This window comes from Pelophylax lessonae (assembly GCF_965119305.1).
Source record: "Pelophylax lessonae genome assembly, chromosome: 1".
NCBI lineage: Eukaryota > Metazoa > Chordata > Amphibia > Anura > Ranidae > Pelophylax > Pelophylax lessonae.
In genome coordinates this window covers 373,664,093-373,676,757 of record NC_138768.1, presented here as the reverse complement: position 1 = coordinate 373,676,757, position 12,665 = coordinate 373,664,093, and the positions used below count along the sequence as shown (strand labels likewise).

The following is a 12,665-nucleotide window of genomic DNA, read 5'->3' as shown; positions in this document are numbered from 1 at the left end:
GGGCACTGATCACTCTGCATTGATGGGGGGGGGCACTAATCACTCTGCATTGATGGGGGCCACTAATAATTCTGCATTGAATGGGGCACTAATCAGTCTGCAATGATGGGGGCGCTAATCACTCTGCATTGATGGGGGTGGGGCACTAATCACTCTGCATTGATGGGGGCACTAATCACTCTGCATTGATGGGGGGCACTAATCATTCTGCATTGATGGGGGGGCACTAATCATTCTGCATTGATGGGGGGGCACTAATCATTCTGCATTGATGGGGGGCACTAATCACTCTGCATTAAGGGGGGCAAACCTGGAAAACCAGTTGCCAGTAGCAACATCAATACCAGCTAACATCACACACCTCACCAAAGAGAAACAGTTGCAGCCATCACATTAGGGGTGAGTTAATTAAATGTTTGATCAAATATAATAGGCACATTTTTAAGTTGATAATTTTGTACGGCCCCCGAATGATTTTAAAAATACCCAAATGGCCCTCGGCAGAAAAAAGGTTCCCCACCCCTGATATAAATGATCCACACTGAATTAAATTTAAACTAATCTCTCTCCTACCACCATCCCATAAGAAAAGGGGGCAAAATGCTCCCCTTTTCCCATATTCTCTTTGTTGCCACTATAAAACTGTAATCTGATGAAGCCATGTTTGTCATTTAGAGTTTTTGTTTTGTTTAGAATCTAACAGAGGAAAAAGCTGAGGATCTTATTAATGAAGCTGCCAGGTAAAGTCTTGTTACAACTTCTTTTGTTGCATTTTGTTGTTGGTAACATGTTTTCATAGAAGGTTATGATGTACTGTATTTAGTATGAGCAGTGTGATAACTTACTAAAACCTAGCAATATATTCAGTATAGAAAAAAGACAATTGTAGCATAACAGGGTAACTTCTCGTGTGGAATGTGTCCAAATGTTTGTCTGCTTCTTTTGTGCCCCACTGATGCTTAATAAAACCATTTTTATCCAACAGACAGGTAGCATTAGCCGATGTGATACTCATCAATAAAACTGATTTAGTTTCCGTTGAAGACCTGGATGCAGTACATTCAGTTGTCAGGTAAATGTTTTCATTGTGTACTCCATTGCTTGTGTAGTGATATATATATATGTAAGTGCACTTGGATTTTGAAAAAGTGTGTGACAGTTTCCCACACAACACATAATGTGTGTTTGACTCCAGTAATAATGCAAAGCAAGTTCAATTGTAAATACTTCCCAAAAGCAAGTCCAGAAGATAATGTGTGAGTGTCAGAGGCTCTTCACCCACATAAAATGTGTTTGGCTCCACCGCCATACAAGTGTTCCTCCACCGGCTAAATCGCTTGCTCGCCTTGTGAGTGGACCCATAAACAAGTGGGATTGCACATTTATTTATATTTTTTTGTTGCTTTGTGTTGTGAATAGGGTATATTGATTTTTACTTATTTAGTTTTGGGTCACAATGTTTAAAATTGGTATTTATTTAACTATCTAGCAGCGCAGGCACTGTATTCTTTTTGTTTTTGATAAATATATGTAATCTTTTCTAACCTATGTCTGCTTGTATTTCCATGTCTGTCTGTATTTTATAGGTCAATAAATGGACTTGTGAAAATTCTGGAAACTCAAAGATCAAGGTTTGTACTAAGCTTGAGCTTATTGAACTGTGAACTAGGTAAAATAATTTTTGATAAGAAGAATATGTTCTTCTCTCTAAAGTAGGCAGCTCTGAGTATTTTAACCACTTGCCGACTACCTAACGACGATTTACGTCGGCAGTCAGCCCCTCACAGGCAAAGCGACGTAGGTCTACGTCGCTAGCCTGTGAGGCTCTGGGGAGCGAGTGCGCGCCACTGGAGGCGCGCTCCCGCTCGCTCACGGACCCCCCCGAGCGTGTGCCCGGCGGACCCGATGTCCACCGGGCACTCACGATCGTCCGTTAGAGCGGGAGAAAGGCAGGCGGCTAATGTAAACACAGCCGCCTGTCATTCTCCCCTGTGTAAGAATGGAGATCACACGGTTCTACTATGTAAGACCGTATATCTCTGTTCTTACACTAGTAGCCACATCCAATCACAGTAAGAATCGCGCCCCTAGGGACACACTTAACCCCTCCCTCTCAAATAAAGTTAACTCTTTCCCTGCCAGTGTCATTTTTACAGTAACAGTGCATATGTATAGCACTGATTACTGTAGTAATGTCACTGGTAACCCCAAAAGTGTAAAAAATGTCAGTCAAGGGTCCGATCTGTCCGCCGCAATGCCGCAGTCCCGCAAAAAAATTGCAGATCGCCGCCATTACTCGTTAAAAAAAAAACAACAAAAATCTTTCCCTTAGTTAGTAAACGCAATAACTTTTGCACAAACCAATCAAAATACGCTTTTTGCGATTTTTTTTTTTTTTTTACCAAACATAGGTAGCATAAAACAAATTGACCTAAAATGTTAAAAAATTTTGATTTTTACATTTTTTTTGGGAATTTCATATAAAAAAAATTTGAAAAATATTGTTATTTTTGCAAAATTGTCGCTCTTTTTTTGTTTATAGCGCATGATCAAAAAATCGCACAGGTGATCAAATACCACCAAAAGAAAGCTCTGTTTGTGGGAAAAAAGGACGTCAAATTAGTTTAGGTACAGCGTTGCACGACCGCGCAATTGTCCGTTAAAGTCGCGCAGTGCCGAATCGCAAAATAGGCCCTGGTCAGGAAGGGGGTAAAATCTTCCGGGGCTTAAGTGGTTAATATTTTTGCCTTTATTGTACCAATTGGTGTGAATGCAGCTTACCTTCAAAAACGTTGGCGAGAGTGCTGCAAATAGTTCATACACTGGTTGTGCTGACATCATTCCTCCAAGGGTTTTCTGCTTTTTGTAAGTGGATTCTGTTTGCTACCACTCACAAACACATGAGGTTAAGAGATAAAGGTTTAGTATAGAAATCTAAACAGTGGTATGAAATAGAAAATAAAATTTAAAGGCAGGAATGTAAAACGTTACCCTTTGTGCAGGAGCATTAATCACCTTGCATTATGCAGTTTGAAGAGCTGATTTGTTTCAGACTGCTTCTTCATTTTACACAGACTTTAATCCTGGGAATGCTGCATTTTTATGGTCAGTAATTACCACTGACTGATAAATCAGAACCCTCCTTAGCAGGGCTTTCCTGAGTTTGTGTCAGTTTGTAGACTAGCTGTCATGTCAGTTTACACGGCACACTTCTGTAGACTTTGTATAACCTGAAATCAATGTACTTGCTGTTTCATTATGGTACTGTGTCAATATAATCCTCCCTGCATTTTAGAAGTGCAAGCTGTGTGAAAAGCAATTTTCCAATTAGACAAACTGCAGTTTAAATGGTAAACAACACAGGCAGTGAAAACTACAAAATATATTAAAGTCATACTAAACCTTTGTTCTTTTTGCTTTTGTGTTATTAAATTAAAAAGGGATGTTACGTTTACCTGCTTTTTGCAATGATATTGCACAGAGTGGTAGCTTACCTTCTTTTTATTTGGTCCCCTGCCGGCCCTTGTCTGCTCTTCCTCTTCTCCAAGTTCCCCCATAGCAAGCCATGTATGTGGGGACGCTCCTGCGGGTGCTCTCTGGAGCCGGGCAGTGTGTGTCCATAGACACACAGCTTCAGGCACACTCGGTGATATCAACTTAGTCCCAAATAACTAAAGATACCGTGCTGCACCGAACAAAGTATATAGTGCAAAGATTAGTGTAATGGAAAAGAAGCTATTTAACACTAAAAGATACAAAACATATAAGAGTGAAAAAATGTCCACTTGCAAATCAAAGTCCATGTGATGATCCCATTCTTCACTTAGAAATCAAATAAATCAGCGCATCCCCACCATTGTAATAAACCGTCACCAAAAATGAATGTATGGAGGCTTAACAGAGTTTCATGAGTCTCTAAATAAATAGGTCATAAATCATATGGATGGAAGCTCCCTGGCACACTGTAGGACACACAACTTGATAGTAGATTAGATGCAAAACCACCCAAATTGTCAAATTGTTCTCACATTAGGGGAAAGAGGACACCCAGGGCCAGTTGACAGGACATCCTCTGATGCCAAACTCACAAAGCATGCTACGCATAGTTTGAACCAGATACCACAATTTTCCTAAAAACTAGTTTAGCACTGCCCCCCTAGGGAGCTGCTGAGAATTACACTTTTTGGGTCCCCTGGGTTACCATTAGCAACTGATAGCAGATACACAGCATTAACAGTTCTTGGCTCAGACAATGAACAGTCCAGGGGGATGTGTTTTTTTGTATTTTATTTTAGAACTTGGATGAGAGAAGGGAATGAGTGGGATACTCCAACTTGAACTGTGCACAATTCCTGAGGACAGCTGACTGCTGAATGCAGCAAGGCCTCTGCTTCACCTTGCCACTGAAGTGAAGATAAAGAATATGGACTCTCACTTTGATTACTCTTCAGGGTCTAACTTGGCACCCCCTTTCTCACTGACTGTGTGTGCTGACCTTCTGTCCACTGACACCCTCCTGGAGTGGTCCCGGTTCTGGGCAGACCCCTGGTACTCACGGAGATGTTTTTCCTCAAGTCGCTCTGCCACTTGCTTCACTGTCAGTATCCACAGGACCTCTTTGCTCAGCACCACACTTCTGGTCCACTAGGCCGACTGCCTGTGACAACCTTCCTCAGCAGCAGGAGGAGAGACAGCCGTAACCCCCCTCCTGGAACCTGGCTTCCCGCCCAAAGACACCCTGTCACATGTGCCCGTGGCTTTTATAACGTATCCCAGGATGCACCACTGTTGTGCCAACCCACTGGGCTAGTCCTAAAAGCCTGTGTGTCACTGGCTGGGTTTCCTCCACTGCCCAACAGGCTCCCCTATTGGATACAGTGGGGACACTCCCTCAGACCAGATAAATTACACATGGACACATGCAACAGGCGTAGCTACTGATCAGGCTCCCCTGTGAGCAGACAGAGCAAACTATACTTTACCTAGCACCTACTTAGGAGGGGGCTACGCTAGAAACTGCACTTACACAGAATAAAAAGCAGATACAGCGCTGTGTAATCACGTTAACATGAAGGACACATCCAGATTGTGGTGACGTGCTTGGCCCTGGCCGGTTTCATAAAATATGACGTTCTCAAAGGACTGTCATATTTGAGACTTTGGGAATGTGAGTGTAAAGAATGGGATCATCACATGGACTTTAAGTTACAAGTGGACATTTTTTTACTTTTATATGTTTTGTGCTCGTGTTAAATAGCTTCTTTGGTATTGCACTAATCCTTGCACTATATTTACTTACTGTAGTTTAGCACAGAACAGTATTTTTAGTCTGTATATATAATGAGATCATGTTTCAGATTATAACCTAAATATGGGTATAACATGGAACATCTTCAGAAAGATGGACTTCTCTTTTAAAACGTAAAAGCCAAATTAAAATCAATGATAAAGGTAAACACTTTGTTAATAACTTAGAATATTTTCTTACTAAAAATACATTGTACTTCCCCTTTAACTGCACTTGAGAGCCCAGGAGCTCTAATAAAGCTACACACAGTCTCCATGCTGCCTATGGGTCTTCTCTCAATTCAGCTTTCACTGAAAGAGCCCAGTAAGCCAAGATTTGTATGTTTATTATGGTCTTCTATGCTTTATTTCATTATTATTTCTCACTAAGCCGCCCTATTGAGGAAGCCTGCAAAGTTATTAGGTCTTGAAAAGAACACAATAAATATTGTGTTTGTTAGATATTATGTAAGCATGTTATATGATTGGAATATTTTTTTTTTTTTTCATACACAAGCATGTTATATTATTATTTTGTGAAATATATTTCATATTACTATATAAGCACACCTATATACTGACATTTTAAAAAACAAAAAGGGGTTAAGAGGGTGTTTGCAGGGCTCTTCATAATTGCTAGTGTGGGTTCAGTGGTTACAAAAGTATTTTCCCCAAAAAATGGACCATGAAGCTGCAGCACTGTATACGTCCGCTAGGTGGCACTGCATAGACACAAATAGTCTATATGTGTGCATTACACCTAGTTATTTAATTAAGAAATTAGCATTCTGTAAAAAAGAAAATACTCTGAAGGGATTTTTTTTAAAACTGAAGCAGCTTTGCATGGCAACCAACCAGCTTCTATCTTCAGAATATTTAGTTAAAGCAGAGTTCCCGCCTCAAAAACGACTTTGGGCCATCTGCTTGCTGACAATCACCTGAAAAATAAAAAAATAAATGGATAGTCCCGATTTTTTTTTTCTTTACTTACCTTGTTATTGAAGAAAATAAACTTACCTTCCTTCCACTTCCTCCCTCTGTGGCCGCGGCCCGCGCCGTCTCTTCCTGCTTGCATTGACTCCTGGGAGCTGAACGTCATCGCTCCCAGGAATCAATGCGCCTGCACCGGCTCCAACGTCAGTTCCAGGGCAGGCATGCCCAGAAGCTGTGCAGAGATGACGCGCCTGCACCAGAAGTGACGAGTGGGGCGGTGCAGGGCATTCTGGGACCGAAGAGGACACGGAAAAGGACGCCCTGGCTTCAGCTGCCCACACCTGAGATGGCAGGGCTGGACAAGACATTTTCAAGGTAAGTATTTCTTCTAAAAGGTAAGTGAAACAGGGGACAGTTTAGAGGCTATCAATTAGGAAATGTACTAACCCTGACTGTCCCAGGGATATTTTTTATCTAAAAAAAAGTTTCCGAGGCCGGAACTCCGCTTTAAGTTTTCAAAATGAAAGCTAGAAGCTGATTGGGTCCCATGCACAGCTGCTCCATATTTTGCCTGCTCCAGTCTTAGTAAATACCTCTGTGTGTGTGTAAATTACATCAGTTTCTCAACTCCGGTCCTCAGGGCACACTAACAGGCCAGATTTTAACCACTTTACCACTAGAGGATTTTGCTGTCTTACGTCTGTGCCACTTTTTGCGATTCGGCACTGTGCGACTTTAATGGACAATTGCGCGGTCGTGCGACGCTGTACCCAAACAAAATTTACGTCCTTTTTTTCCCCACAAACAGAGCTTTCTTTTGGTGGTATTTGATCACCTGTGCGGTTTTTACTTTTTGCGCTATAAACAAAAAAAGAGCGTTTATTTTGAAAAAACAATAATTTTTAATTTTTGGCCAATTTGTTTTATGCTACCTATGTTTGGTAAAAAAATCAAAATAAGCGTATTTTGATTGGTTTGCGCAAAAGTTATTGCGTTTACTAACTAAGGGAAAGATTTCTGTCATTTTTGGTGGTTTTTTTTAACGCGTAATGGCGGCGATCTGCGATTTTTTATTTTTTTTTTTTTTTTTTTTTTTGCGGGACTGCGACATTGCGGCGGACAGATCGGACCCTTGACTGACATTTTTGACACTTTTGGGGTTACCATTGACATTACTGCAGTAATCAGTGCTATATATATATATGCACTGTTACTGTAAAAATGACACTGGCAGGGAAGGGGTTAATTTTATTGGAGAGGGAGGGGTTAATGTATGCCTGGTGCTTACTAACGTGTGGGGGGGGGGAGGTGACTGAGTGGCACAAGGACAGATCGAGGGTTCAACTATGCTGAACCCTGCAATCTGACCCTGCCTGTCACTTCAGAGATCCGCCCGCTTGTGTTTACACAGGTGGGCGGATCTCCACACTCGATTCCCCGACGATCGGGGAAGAGCAGCGGCGATCGCTGCTGCTCCTCCCCTGGCCCGACTCCCGCTGTGACTGAATACAGCAGGAGCGAGCCTCCAGGGGGGCGCGCGCGCGCCGCCGAGAAAGGGAAGTGTCTGACGACATAGGTCTACGTCGTCAGACGATAACGAACCACTTTGCCGCAGTAGGCTCAACGTGAGCAGACGTCAAGTGGTTAAGTATTACCCTGGGGAGATGCAGACTAGAATACTGCAATCAAATTATATCACCTGTGATGTATTTCAGTTTTCTTGCAAACTTTTTTTTTTTTGTTTGTGTGCCCTGAGGACCGGAGTTGAGGAACACTGAATTACATACTTGACTATAGCATTTGTAAGGAAAGTAATATGGTTCAATGCTGTTCACAAAAAGTGTGTGTCTTATTTGATATTTTCCAGTTCCCATAAATCATTCAGAGCTCCACTCAGGACATAAAAAATCTAAGTTTGTTTTTTTACCAATAATTTACTGCTTTATGTAGGACACTGCGTCTGATATTTGTCCTTTGTTCTTTTTGCATATCAGTTCATTACTTTGAACTATAAGTTGCAGTAAATTTCTTACGTAGCAGAAAATATGAAACCAGATTTGATTTAATACTTGGACTGCACATTTTTAACATGGACACTTTTCAGATTAACATACAGACATAAAGAGACAAGATGACAAATTGGGAGTATCAGTTGTAAAAACATATATGTTTATTGGGAATTTGGTTTATTGAGGATTCCCATTACTGATAGGATATCTCCTTTGTTTTATAGAGTGGATTTATCAGAGATTTTGGATTTGCATTCATTTGACAGTTTGTCTGGAAAAAGGTATGTTCTGGCTTTATAGTTTGTAAAACATTGTTTATGTTTTCAGTTATCCAAGTAAAAACTGGAAATCTTTGCATCCAACACAGAGGCGTAACTAGAACCTTCAGGGCCCCGGTGCAAGAAACCACTAACGGCCCCCTGGACCCCTGGCCGGGGCCTTTCCCTTCAAGCCTGGGGCTCTTCCCACTGATCCTGGGGTCCTTTACTCTCGTTGTGGGACCCTTTCACAAGTTCTGCAGAGGGCCCCCTTCCTGCCATCTTGGGGCCTCCCCACGGTGGTGGAATGCCAGGGCTCAGTTGCAAGTGTGACCTTTGCAATCCTGGAAGTTCACCCACTGGTGTCAGTAGTTTTTATTTTTTGGTATTTTAATTCGATTATTTTTTATCATCTCATTTTATTTTTTTACAATGTCACTGACTATGACTCTGTCCATTCAGAAAAGGAAGGAGCTGGTAAATTACATATTTACCAACCCCTTCCTAGTTCTCTATTGTGACACATCCCCTGCAGCAGCCGGCAGGAGAGGGGAGGGAGCACAGTGTTGGGGGGGGGGGGTGGGGGGGGGGAGGGCAGCACAGTGGGGGGGGGGGGGGCGACCAGGGGAGCACACAGGGGTGCAGAGACAGCAGAACAAAAGTGAACTGGATAGGAGGAGTGGCAGGGGCAGCATACAGAGGAATCAATCTCCTCCATTTTTCTCCTACAGCTACAGGAGGAAAAAGGAGGACAGTGATTTCTCTACATGCTGCCCCTGCCCCCCTCCTATCCCAGGTGTAGAGGGGAGCCGCACAGGCCCCCTGGAGCATGGGGCCCGGTTGCAATTGCAACCCCTGCAACCTTTGTAGTTACCCCCTTATCCAACATTATATTTTCCAGGTAAGAAAAGTAGTCTGGGAAATTGTATTAGAGAGTTCCCATTTTTTGTTCTAGTTTACAACTTTAGTGAACATCCTGCAGATGTAGAGCTGCAACTGAAACCATAAGTGCCAGTACATTCAATTAGCAGTTAAAGCTCAATTCAGAGAAACTAAAAAAAGAGGGCGGAGCGTTGGGGAGAAGAATTTGAAAGGACCCGTCCAACTGCTGGGACTGGCAGTTGATCAGGAAATTAAATTGTATCTATTTTATTTCCTCCTAGAACAAATCTCTCTTGCAGTGGAGGCACAGCCCCACTGCAAGGAATCTTTTTTTTTTTTTTTTTTTTTTGTCCAGAGTTGGCCTTTAAGGCAAAATCAGAATCTGAATACTTTAATGAGCCCCTGGTGAAATATTAATAATATTACTGAAGTTACAGTTGCTCTCCGTACACACAATTAAAAACAACAAACTCAAGACCAGAAATTATCCCTGAATTAAAATGATATAATATGTTTATAAGGCAGTATCCTCATCAAGCACTTTCATGGCCTTTCAACCTATACCCCCCTCTGCCTGGGTGTCTGGGGTTTCACACAGGTCCAGTGTTTAAAGCAAAGGTAGTCTACTTGATGCACATGCACGGTTTTAGGAGATATTTACTTTAGCAGCAGCTGGTGATATCACTGACGTATGCGCACTGCGCTCTAAGTAGACTGTGCCATCCATTCAAAACTCTGCTGCTGACGTGACTCCAATGTGCATGTGCAGGAGAATTCAAATGGCTGGAGTACAGAAGGATGACTGGGTGAAGATGAAAGCCCCAGCAGCTGTGACAGTGTGCCACTGGAGGGCTTAGTTTGAAGGGAAGTCTGTCATATAGCGCTAGTATGTAGTGCATAATAGCACATTATGACATTATCTTGCAGGGGCCCAGTTTTTTTTTTTTTTTATTTTTTTAGTTTACTACAGATTTATGGTGGACAAGTACATTTGTTGGCAGAATCTGACTGCTTAACATTGAATCTAGTGCATCGATTTAAGCACTTGTACCACCTGCAAAGATGTGTCTGTTCGATGTGTAGATACCCATTGTGATGGCCTTTTCTCTAGAGATCATTAGGAATCAACTGAGCAAATCCAATCTGGCTAGCTGCCCTTTTCTCCCCTATAATTAATTGGCAAGGCATGTCTGCTATAGTCGCAGACCACCCCTAGACATAGAAATTGGCAGGATCTGGCAACAATGTTGCAATGTCTGTGGGTAATTTTTGGAGTAGATAAAGGGGATGGGGGATAACATGTAATTGAAATATATTTGTATTGTATGCTAAAATGAGGATAAACTTGAAATGCTTGTGCAGCCCTAACCTATCCCATCAAACCACCTTTAGTATTGGCCAGCCAGTTATTACACAGATTAATTTAGGGTTTATTTTTGTTTTAGTACTCTTCACGAGAGTACTGTCCTTGCTGCCCTTCTTAAGAAAAGGGTAGCTGCCTGGTTTATCTATGGAGTCATTCACTTTCAAAGTCCCTGAGCTGGAACTTGCTCTGGAAGAGAACTTGAGCTGCTGCTCATCATGAGAGCCAGGTAGCTAGCATTTTTGAGAATGAGAGGTCTGTATTCCTTCCACATTTGATTTCTTAAAATTTTAACTTTAGGTGCAATTTGTTGGTTTGAATAGGCCTAAGGCATCTTGGATCTCTCAGAAGCTCCAGCAGCTAGATAATCGCAGATGACAATGCAACCACCCCCCATACATGCTATTATGAGGGAGTCTTATTATTTTTGTTTGTATAAAATAAAGTGCAGCCCAATCCTAATGAATAAATATAATAAGCATGCTAGAAACAAGTCCCAAACAGGTGCAGAGTGATAAGTAAGGAGAAAGTCTATCTAATTAATGATGGAAGAATATTTCAGAGTATCCTGGTCCACAATGTGAAAAGGTGCTCATAAGATCCCACCACCTGTCATGTTCTGCCTCTCACCTTCTCTCTGAGACCCTGCAGGGTCAAACAGCATGTAATAACTGAGCCAATTTGCAGTACACCTCCACTCCTTCTCTTCTCATTTAACACTCAGGATCAATTGCTAGTATCCAGACCTCAGATCACAATGTATAGCCGGAGTCTTCAACATAGATGGAATAATTCCACCACGGGGCGTCTCCGAAGCATATGTAATGATAGGGAAGCAAAATCTAGTGCTCTCTGTATTGCTCAAATATACTTTATTATTAAAAGCATTACACTCACGTTTTGTTAGATAAAGAATTGCAGAGCCTGCAAGCGTGCATGCGTGTCTGTTTGCCTGTAGGTGCTCTTATGAGCACCTTTTCACATTGTGGACCAGGATACTGCTTGCTCTGAGATATTCTTCCATCATTAATTACAAAGACTTTCTCCTCACTTATCACTCTGCACCTGTTTGGGACTTGTTTCTAGCATGCTTATTATATTTATTCATTAGGATTGCGCTGCACTTTATTTTATACATGTTTCAGAAGGTTTTTTGGATTGCCCTTGAGTGTTCGGCTGCTAATTCGTCATTATTTTCACTTAGGCCCCTTTCACACTTGTGCAAGTTCAAAGTCGCACGATTTTACTGCGATTTTGACATGACTTAGTTGCAGCGATTTTGACGAAAGTCGTGCAGGGACTACTTTGAAGTCTGTGCGACTTCCAGTCGCACAGATATGAATGGGGCTCATTGGAAATAATGGAGAACGACTTGTCATGCGATTTTGCAGTCCCAAATTGCATGACAAGTCGCACAAGTGCGAAAGGGGCCTTAGGGGTTCAGCGCTGAATATTTCTATATTATCTTTATTATTTTTGTTGTATTGTTGATATTGAAAAATAAACAGAGAAACCAGAGTTGGGGTCCTTTCACACGGGCTTTCCACCCAGGGGACTCAGTTTTGCTCAGCGGTGATCGATCTGCCGATCCCCGATGAGCAGGCGGATGACAGCTCCGTCTCCGCTTACTTTGCAGGGACAGACCTGTCAGATCCCCACTCTCCTCTATGGGAGATCGGATGAAAACCGACCGCCTGTCTGTTTTCATCCGATTGGATCCGATCCTCCAGACGGATGGAAAATAAGGTTTTCCTCTGTCTGGATTTCACGGACCAGAACGGATAGCGGCGGGTGCCAGCGGAGATGCTGACATTCGCCGCTCCATAGGGCTGCATGGAGCGTCTGATCAGGTCCGCCTGAAAAAAACTGACAGGTGGACCTGATTGGAAAGCCCGTGTGAAATGGGCCTAATACTGGCTCTGTAGGGCCTTGGCA

General features: G+C 42.3%; 1 protein-coding gene across 1 annotated transcript in view; it reads left to right on the top strand.

The window, feature by feature from the left end:
- LOC309543850 (zinc-regulated GTPase metalloprotein activator 1A-like) overlaps window positions 1-12,665 on the top strand; it is a 95,891-nt gene that overhangs the window by 64,424 nt on the left and 18,802 nt on the right. Inside the window, exons 7-10 of the mRNA XM_082242996.1 lie at window positions 694-740; window positions 986-1,072; window positions 1,587-1,631; window positions 8,453-8,509. Of these exons, the coding sequence (XP_082099122.1) occupies window positions 694-740; window positions 986-1,072; window positions 1,587-1,631; window positions 8,453-8,509 (236 nt within the window). The remainder of the gene's footprint in view (window positions 1-693; window positions 741-985; window positions 1,073-1,586; window positions 1,632-8,452; window positions 8,510-12,665) is intronic.